The 10,629-nt window shown below is 49.6% G+C and overlaps 1 protein-coding gene and 1 pseudogene across 1 annotated transcript; both read left to right on the top strand.

The window, feature by feature from the left end:
• Positions 1 to 5,335: 5,335 nt before the first annotated feature.
• On the top strand, positions 5,336 to 5,797 carry LOC123444193 (annotated as a pseudogene).
• A 1-nt stretch (position 5,798) lies between these two features.
• LOC123441840 (monothiol glutaredoxin-S9-like) lies at positions 5,799 to 6,218 on the top strand (the record flags this gene model as incomplete). The annotated part of the gene is made up of 1 exon (XM_045118049.1): positions 5,799 to 6,218. A coding segment is annotated over one exon (420 nt), but the record flags the coding sequence as incomplete, so codon positions are not given.
• Positions 6,219 to 10,629: the final 4,411 nt, after the last annotated feature.

The raw sequence follows: 10,629 nt of genomic DNA, 5'->3' as shown, positions 1-10,629 counted from the left end.
TCCATGCGAAGATGTCCCAGTTCTCACGGAGGAATTGGGTGAGCTCGGCTTCCTATTTAGGATCGAGGGTGGTGGAGATGTTCGTCGGGGCAGCAGTGTCGTCCGTCGGGTGGATGTTGACCTTCTTCGTCTCTCCCGCCAACTGAAATGCGGACTCCGAAGCTGGTTTCTTCGAACGCATCAAATCAGCGGGGTCGACTGTTTTCTTGTACTCGTCAAGCTCGAGGATGGCCATCTGCTGGTCGGTGATTCTTGATCCCTGCTGCAGACACTCTTCGGCTCGCTGTCGATTGCCAGTGATGGTGATCACACCTTTCGGGCCTGGCATCTTCAGCTTCAGGTATACGTAACATGGACGGCCATGAAACGCGCATACGCCGAGCGGCCTAGAATTGCGTGGTAAGCGGTCTGGAAGTCTACCACCTCGAACGTCAGCTTTTCCTTGCGGAAGTGGTGATCGCAGTCTGAGACCATTTGAGGAACTTGGGGTTGGTAGGGGTGGCCATGTTCACCTCCCTGTTCACCAGCTTCAGTCGACTCTTGCTCTCAACGTCAGCAAAAATCATCAGTGTTGCATGGACTTGGGGGAACAGATCCTCCTTCTCCTCCTCATCCTGTTCATTGTCCTTTTCACTCGGTTGCCCTTTGCTGAACCCCTGGATCAGGAGGCGACACTGTCGAGTGGTATGCTTCGCATATATGGGGTTGCCCTCTTCATCCATCTTCGTATGAACCGGACATGGCTGGTCCAGGATGGGGTTATTGAACTGCTTCTTCTTGGGGGTGAACTGAGCCTTCCCTTTGCCCTTGAACTTGGCATTGGTTACGGCTGCAGCTTCTGCCTGCGGAGTGGACGGAGCTTTCTGCTTCTGCTTCCGAGTGTTGCTCCCATCTCCATCGGCGACTGTTTTGTGCTTGCCGCTTCGGATGCGGTCCTCTTCTTCGCCATTTTCATAGCGTGTTGCTATCTCCATCATCTTGCTCGTGGAGATGTCGCCTGTTCGGTCGAACTTTAGATACAGATCCCTGTACCGCACGCCTGCCTTGAAGGCGCAGACTGCTTGATGCTCTGTGACGTTCTCCACCGTGTGGTAGAGGGTTGTCCAACGCTGAATGAAATCCCGTAGGGGCTCATTCTGCTTCTGGACGCAGTGCTGGAGCTCCACGAGGCCAGTAGGGCGCTTGCACGTCCCTTCGAAGGTCTTGATGAACACTCGGGCCAGATCTGCCCAGCTGTAGATGCTTGAGGGGGGCAACTGGTTCAGCCACGCTCGCGCCGAGCCATCGAGCATCAGAGGGAGGTGCTTCATGGCGACATGGTCGTCTCCTCCTCCGATCTGGACTGCCATTCGGTAATCATCCAGCCACGTTTCTGGCTTGGACTCTCCTGTAAACTTGCTAATTATCGTCGCCAATCGGAAGTTGGGAGGGATGTCAGTTGAACGGATGGCTCGACTGAAACACTCGGGACCAGAAACGATGGTCCTGCCTCCACTCGGACGGTCAATATCGTAACCATCGCGGTGGGCTCGACCCCTGTCGACCCTCCACTGGGCGATATGCCCTCTCGCGTCGGGCCTTGGGTTGTAAGTGCCACCGACTGAACGCCGATCATCATGATGTCGGGGCCCGTAGGGCCCACCCCGCGGAGGGGTGCGTGAACGGCGACGATCTTCGGGATTTATGGAATGGCTGCCTCCTCTGTGTTGCTGATGAGAACCAGGGCTATGAACTGACCGATGCGTATTCACATGAACAGAACTATTGTGGATCCTGTTGTGCGACTGGGAGACCGCCGAATTTTGCTGCTGCGCCGTGTGCAACAGGGCGCGGATTTGCTCGATCCCCGTGCCAGCCTCTGAATCAGTCGGCTGAAGGGAATCGGCTATCTTGGCAGCCGCAGCCAAGTTGAGGAGGGGTGTGCGGAACAACTCCACGTTGCTCCGCCGAGTGTGCCGACTGGCAGAACGGCGAGGTGGACGATGCGCGCCGGATGTTTCGCCGATCTCGTGCTCGTTCCGGCCAGCTTGACGGGGATCTTCGTGGGAGTTGGCCATGTGTACTTCTGCTGCAGGCCCGCGACCCGCGTACTCGGAAGGAAACTCAGTCGGAACCGAGTCCGAGCGTTGGGACGGCGGGGCAACCACAACTGACTCTAGAACCGTCACTTGTGAAGACGCGTTCTGGCGCGCCTGGGCGTGTTGCACCCAACGCTGGAGTCGCGGACGGCGGGACCGCTTGTTGCGGCGCGTGACGACGGTGTAGGTCGACACCGGAGCCGACTGCTGGAGAAGAAGAATGTCGCGGGCGTCGGCACGGAAGTGCGTAGCCCCGTGGCGGGGAAGCGCCTCGACGTCGAGAGGGGCGTCCCGAAGCCATGCCGAATCGTCGACGATGAAGGAGAGAGCGCCGAAGAAGATCTCGTGACCCATGCTCGAATCTCCACCGGACGACATGACGAAATGATGTAGTCGCAAACTTGCCGGAAGTCGCTTAGACGCCTGCCCCAAGGTGGGTGCCAACTGTCGTGGGTATAAGCCTGACAGTAGATGTGTAGGGTACGAAAGGATGGGTAGAGCCTTAGCTACGGCGAGGTTGTATGAGTTCAGGCCCCTCTGCGGTGGAGGTAATAGCCCTACGTCTCAGTGCTCAGGGAGCTTGTTGTCGAGTGGAATATAGAATACAGTGAATTGCTAACCCCTGCACCAGTGGGGGAGGGTGGCTTATATAGAGTGCGCTGCCCTCCACAACGGTTCGGTGCCCAGGGATGGAGTAGTGGCGAATAAATGCCTATGTTACAGGTAACGTACGTCTTAAATGCTAATAAAGGCACATGGAAACGTATGATCGTTTCCCTCCAGGGGGGTTACGATGCACAGAGTGGAATCCAGTCGGTTAGTTTGATAAACTCCGAATGCTAATTTCCGACTGGACGGTCGAGGATCTGTTACCGACTGGATGAAGGGAACTCCTTAGTTCAGTCGGAACTGACTAAGGGCCTTGTCCCTTATGAGGGGTAGTCCTTGGGTTGGACCTTCAGGGCAGGCCTATGACCCTACCCTAGGACTATAACCCCATCACTGCATGCATGCATGAAAGAAATGAAAAGAAAAAAGTCAAGTATCATTATAACTACATGCATGCAAGTATTAAATAAGTTATTACTATAAGAAAGCATCATTCATTTTTTCCTGGTTACTGTTAATGGCCTTATATAGATGTAAAATATATTTTTAGAGTGACCTTGTATAAAGGAATTGAGGGAGTAAAAATAATGTTCCCCTTGCAGCCGTCACCCCAACATCCATGTACTCCCTCGGTTCCTAAATATAAGTCTTTCTAGATGTTTCATTAAAAGACTACATACGGATTTTTATAGACATATTTTAAAGTATGGATTCAATTATTTTACTTCGTATGTAGTATGGTAGTAAAATCTTTAAAAAAATATATATTTAGAAAACAGAGGGAGTATAAGCTAAAAAAAACACTCATGTGTGGGCGCTGCTCCTGCAGCCCAATAGCTTCAATCGACAAAGGCCTACTGGTGCCTCTGCTGCTTTGACTCTGATCAGGCACGAGCAGTGGTGGATCCAGAGGATGGATAGGATGGTCCATGGACCATCCTAAGATTTTTCATATAGGTTATATACTAGTACAAATGCTCGTGCGTTGCACCGGGTTAGAAAAAAAATGCAAAACTTACTTGAATTATTATAAAAGAATTTGTTATTACAAAATCTTCCAAATCGTACTATTTTTACCAGATTTAAATTGAATTTTCCTGATACAACTGATGAATTCAATGTCATAATGTCAATTAAAAATCTCAATTGAATGTGGGTTCTTCAATCCTAGAAAGGTTAGTGTTATAGTACATTTCAACGATAAAAGCTAGACTGGAATAAAATAACGATTGTAGATATACTCCACTAAAAATTACAGGAGATCACAAAGAAAATTGTAGTATGAGGCCGTGAAATGCTTAGAAATTCCCACTACCCACATAATTCCTTTATTGGAAGCACCCCTACAACGAAATTTGAAATGGCATTTGTATAAATCTTCAACATGGGTTGAAATCCTCCAATTTATGATAGTTTGTTACTCCTCTTTAAGAAAGTGAAAATATCCCAGTTCCCATACACGGACGAGGATAACACATGCGCGGCCTTCATTCTTTTCTCGTCTTCCCAGTCCCCACACACGGACGAGGATAACACATGCGCGGCCTTCATTCTTTTCTCGTCTTCCTAGTCCCCACACACGGACGAACGGTCACAACCCACACTCCCACACAGGTCCGGTCCTGATATTTTGGGGGCCCGGGGCGAAACTAAAACCTTGGACCTATTAATACTCATAATGATATGTGGATTTCACATGACTATACAATCATGTCCTGGCACATAATTCATGAGTAAATCTCTAAGATAATGTTTTGAAACTATGGATCCTAAAATGCAGCAAGACGAAAATAGGAAGTACATAATATAGATACTATCTTTTTTTTAATTGCACATGAGTTTAAAGCTCTTGAATTTGCAATGATGTGAGTGGATATACGTGCAATCACATAAAATCATTTGTAAGAGCTCTAAACTCAAATCTATAGGAAATAAATGTGTAGCAAAAATACCATAAAAAATCCTATGAAGGTATCTCATTCCAATCTGAGAAACTTTTAGCACTACAGTTCTACAATTTACAAAAAGTAAAAGTAGGTTTACAATTGGTCCAATTAATTAGTTTAATAAAGTGATGTACTTTGTATGTATAATTACGAACGTGTATACCTCACAAATGGCTGAACTTCGGAACCATAAAAGGATACATCTTGGATTTACATCGGTTGTAATCTGGTGCTCAACCATGAGCCCATGACGCGATGTGGAGTGAACCGGCGTCCGGCGGGAGGCCATGCGGTCTGGCTGTGCATGCCTGTGTGCGTCCACGGCGTGCATGGAGACTGGAATCTACGAGAGGAGTTCGTCGGCGTCCGCGCATGGGCATTCACGATCGCTCGCTGAGTCTTGTGGAAGTAGGAATAAGTAGCGATCTTTTTTTAGGATAATAACAATGTTGTTAGGAAAAAATGATTGGAGAGATCTTGTTGAAGAAAATCCTAGCGATCGAAACGAAAACAAGGCAGGCCCGTCAATCTACGTGATTGTTTTCCTCCGCAGTGAAGAGCGCCCGGATGCGACGAAGGACGCGGGCTGCTTGATGGACTTGGGAATTTTTTTCACGATCTGCAGCTGGGGAGGGGCCCCTGGGATGTTGGGGGCAGGACCGACCCTGCTCCCACAGGCCACAACACTCCAAGCAGGCGGCCATGGAGCTGCTCCTTCTCCCTTCCCGTGCCACTGTGTCTCGCCGGCTCCTTCCCACCGCTCCAGTCCGCCGCGCCAGCGCGGCCACCTTCCGGCCGGCGGCCAGCCCCGCCAACGTCGAGGCCACCACCGATGCCACGGCGACGACATCAGTAGCGAAGACCGGCCAAGAATGGGGCGCAGGCGGCCGCCAGGGCCAGACGCCGTTCGGGCTTGGCCTGGACCTGTCCGAGGAGATGAGGCGTGGGATGATGTGGCGGATGCTGGCCTTCCCCGCGGCAGCCGTGGCAGCGGAGGCCGCGCTCCAGTGGGTGCTCGACAGCGGCGTCGACGCGCCCGCGTGGGCCGGCAAGGTGGGGTCGGCCGTGCTGTTCGCGGCAGGGCTGCTCGGGTCCCAGTAGGGGTTCTTCTCCTCAAGGTGGGACGCGGCGGAGGCGGGGTCCATGGTGGGGTGGGAGCTCACGGTCCGAGCAGGCCGAGGCCGAGGGCGCGGGCGGCCAGGAGGGCGCGCCGGCGAGGGGCGACGGCGGGGAGGCGGTGAGGCGGGCGATGGCGGAGAGCCCGATGCTGGTGGTGGGGAGGCGCGGGTGCTGCCTCAGCCACGTGGTGAAGCGGCTGCTGCAGGGGCTCGGGGTGAACCCCGCCGTGCACGAGGTCGCCGACGAGGCCGAGCACGCCGCCGTGGTCACCGGGGACGAGGCCGTCGTCGCTCTGCCCGCGGTGTTCGTGGGCGGGCGGCTCCTCGGCGGGCTCGACCGGCTCATGGCCATCCACATCTCCGGCGAGCTCGTGCCCATACGCAAGGACGCCGGCACGCTCTGGCTCTGTGTACGGACGGACGAGGGTGATTGCGAGGGGGTTCACGTAAAAACGAAACTTTTTTAACTCACGTAAGGACCGCGGGTTGAATAGCCGAAAACATAAGGACTTTTTTGCAAAACCGCCAGCGACGTACGGCAGAAGCGATCCGTGGTTTATTATTATATTATAGGGAAGATATTATAGAAAAATAATTTATAATAGTATGTTTCTTAAAAAATACATTATTGGATCACCCTGCCATGTTGAGCTGGATCCGCCACTGGGCATGCTGGCCACGACACGTGCGCCTCGGATCAAATTGTTTGTTGTTCTCATGGATAGGAGGCCTTTCGGTCGTCGTGATGGCTGCTTTCCAATTATACGGTCAGATCATGGCGAGCTCCGATCCAATTATCTGGCCACAACAGGAGCGTCTCCGATCCAATTATCCAGGCAGATCATGACGGCCTCTCCTGTCTTCTGCATTGCTCCTCTTCACGTCGCCTAGCTTCCTCTATTTGTCTGACACCCCTAATCTTTAATGTTAGTCCACTTCTGTTAATTACTTACAGGAAGTGAGGAGGTCAAAGGGTACATATATATGAGCAAGTAAGTGGAGACATGTTGGTTTTATAATAATGCTAGATCAGTTCGCGAGAAGCTAAAACACGTATTTCCTTCGTCCCGAAATACTTGTCGGAAAAATAATTATATCTAGATATATTTTAGTTTTAGATACATTTATCTTTATTTATTTTTACGACAAATAATTTTGGATGGAAGGAGCACGTGCTAGCAAGCAAGCAAGTTAGCAGGTTGATTGATTTTATATGCAACAGTGCGTGCACGTCTAGCCAGCAGCCCGACACCTCACCTCACGTGCGTAGGCGACCTGATAGCTCTTCCTATCGCAAGTTAGCAGGTTGATTGATTTTGGCAAAATTGACAAAAATGACCCTTGGGAAGAAAGAACTCACAGAGTGACCCCTCGGGGAAAATATTTCACTCGTCTGACCATTTTGTGTGGCGTCCGACACCTAGGCGCCACACTACACTGTGTGACGCCTAGCCGTTCGGCGCCACCCCCCCCCGACCACCTGGCAGAGAGGGCCCATCCCCCAGGCTGTGTGACGCCTAAGCCTCGGGCGTCACACATTGTAATGTGTGGCGCCTAGGCGCCACACATTGACTTAAACAGGCACGGGCCAGCCCCCCTTCCCACCCCTCCCCACCCCCTCCTCATTCCCCTCTCCCAGCCACGGGCCCCTCTTCAAATCCTTCTTCAAATCATCAAATCTGAAGGTTTGGACCGAGCATTTGTTGTCCAATCACTCCCCTAAGGTAATCCCCACCTCTCCCCTCATTCTCATCCAAAGAAAAATCTCTTGTGGTCTTTTTTTTTTGCAAATTTGAGGAAACCCTAGTTTTTCATGAAATGTGGGATGTATATGATATTGTTGTATTTGTTTGTATGTTATGATAAGGGGTATGATGGTGTTAGGATTAGGGTCTTTTGGATGTTTGCATTATGGTTGTTTTAGGGTTAGGTTAGGGTTAGGCTATGGTTAGGCTAGGGTTAGGGATGTTTGGTTGTGTTAGATTTATGATGGGGTTAGGGTTATGGATGTTTGGAAGTTAGTAAGTAGATATTGTAGTTGTATGATTGCTTATAAAAAAAGTTCTATGTTTTGTTGTTTAGGGATGGGAAGAACATGTGTTTATGTTCATCACGTGGACAAGGATGCCTTTTTAAAAGGCAATATTGATCCAGACCCGGATGGGCTTGACATGGTGTTCGATTTGTGTCCTAGCTACGGTGAATTGTTGGAACAAGTCCGAAATGATTTGAATTTGATGGACCCTAGTGATGTAGTTGAGTTTGATGGTAGGCATAATGTGGGATTCGGAATGCACATTCGTTGGAAGACCATGCGTGTCAACTCCGAGCAACGTTGGCTTGCATACAAGGATACGGTGGCCGAATCACTAGACAAGGCTCTAGAGTTATTTGCCATCAAAACAAATGTTCCTAACTTGTTGGATTTGAACCGGGTTGCCTCTCCGATTGTTGAAGCTATTCCTGCACCCATCAACGAAGAGGCCAACATTGAACCTCTTTCTTGTGTCGATGAGGCCAACGAAGAGGCCAACATTGAACATGAACCATTGCTAGAGGCTAATGATGAGCACGATGATGATGAGAATGATGGTAATGTTCTTCATGACAACAATCTTGGTGATTTGGACAAATATAATTTGCAAGAGACAATGGACCATTCTATTCCGTACTCACGTGGCTATGCATCTGAGTCTGACGATGAGGGTCCCGATGAAGAAGTTGATGAGGAAGGGTTCACGGCAAAGGAGGCTGAAGCTTTCAGGAAGGTATTAAAGTGTGATCACCGGACAACATTGTTCGAGGATCTTAGCCTTGCGGATGAAGCCGTGGTTGACGGAGGCGAAGGCATATTGTTTGGAGTTAGGCCACCTTCTCATCGGGACAGACATGGAAAGAATATTATTTTGCCGGGGTCAAAGTTCGAAACATTCTTCGAACTGAAGATGTGGTTGGATGACGTACCACATGTACACGCGAGCATACCTCTAGATCACCTCATCATCTGCGTCCTCAGGACAATGAGCAAAGTTCGCGGCAATCCAAGTGAAAGGAGCGCCGGCCGGGACTCTATCTTTCTTCCCTCAATCTTCTACCTCCGGCTCCTGAGACGACATACCAATAAGGGCCTCCATTTGTTGCCGCCATCCCTCGGAATCAGTGCTCATACAAATAGGCTTCGCCTCGATCGGAAGTGCGGTGATCATGGGAACATCTTGAAGAGTAACTGTCATCTCTCCGGTCCGGAGGTGAAAACTATGTGTCTCCGGCCTCCAATGATCAATAAGTGAGTGACTGCCGCATCGTTCAGATTGGGCGTTGACCGACTCACAAGCTGAATGAATGGAAGGAGTCCTGTCATCTCGATGTATGGTGTGTACCGCTCATCGCACTGCATTACAGACGATGCCCCGTGAGACCGGATCTTCAAGGGCATAAGCTCCTGCAAACAGATAGGAGTAAGTGATATCATTACATTTTTCATCTTATTAAATACATGATTTTTTATCATATGATCTACTTACCATTTTCTTCTCCGACATCAAATAGGCCCGGTGTTCAATGTCATAAACATCATTCAAAAGCCACACCATCCTACAATTCACAAAAAAAACTCATATTCAAAAAAATACTCATCTACTAATCCACTCATCTACATATTACTCATATCCTAACTACTCATATGAATCTACTCATATCCTAACCATATCCTAACTACTCAAATCCTAAGAACTCATATCCTAACTACTCATATGAATCTACTCATATACTAACTACTAATACTAACTACTCATATGAATCTACTCATATCCTATCTACTCATATCCTAACTACTCATATGAATCTACTCATATCAATCTAATCATATCAATCTACCTATATCGATCTACTCATCTACTCAAACAAAAACCTATTCCATTTGGATACAAGGATGGGAAACAGAAGAGATTACCTAGTAGCCAACCTTGGGGGATCAATCCAAGGAAGAAATCACCAGATCTGAAGGGGATGGGGGAGGGGATTCGGGCTTGGATGAGAGCCAGCCGCCGCCGGTTTGAATGAGGGAGGGGAATGGGGAGGGGGTGGGGAGGGGGGCTGGCCCGTGCCTGTTTATGTCAATGTGTGATGCCTGAGGCTTAGGCGTCACACGGCCTGGGGGTGGGCCCTCTCTGCCAGGTGGTCGGGGGGGGGGGGGGGGTGTGGCGCCGAACGACTAGGCGTCACACAGTGTAGTGTGGCGCCTAGGTGTCGGGCGCCACACAAAATGGTCAGACTGGTGAAATATTTTCCCCGAGGGGTCACTATGTGAGTTCTTTCCCCTTAGGGGTCATTTTTGTCAATTTTGCCATTGATTTTATATGCAATAGTGCGTGCACGTCTAGCCAGCAGCCCGACACCTCACCTCACGTGCGTAGGCGACATGATAGCTCTTCGTACCGATTCGATCATTTTTCGGTTCTAACTGCTCCCTTCGTTTATAAATATAATTATTCCTTTTAAAACAACTTTAACGAAACGATCCGAACGAATCCATTTTATCTTTTTTGTTCATTTGAGTCAACCGTCCGTTCCGCGCCCGTTCTGTTTTTTTAGATGAGTCGTGTGTCCAACACAAACGATCCGTTTAATCTCCACATATTTAGATTAAAAAGGCATCTGACCATAAATCATGCTAATGCCCAAAATTTCATATCGATATCATGTTAGCGGCCGACATATATTGGCAGCTTACACAGAACCACCACGCAGTTCATGCTGGCACATTTGCTAGCAGTCGGCACACATGCGAGCACACCAAAAGGGGCGAAAATTTGACCACGCCATGTCGGTCCGTGGTCATGCCAGCACACTTGCCGGCATACAAAAAAGAGACTGCAA

The sequence above is a fragment of the Hordeum vulgare genome, chromosome 3H (genome assembly GCF_904849725.1).
Source record: "Hordeum vulgare subsp. vulgare chromosome 3H, MorexV3_pseudomolecules_assembly, whole genome shotgun sequence".
NCBI lineage: Eukaryota > Viridiplantae > Streptophyta > Magnoliopsida > Poales > Poaceae > Hordeum > Hordeum vulgare.
Note: the sequence above shows the minus strand (reverse complement) of the source record. Positions and strands in the feature narration are given on the sequence as shown.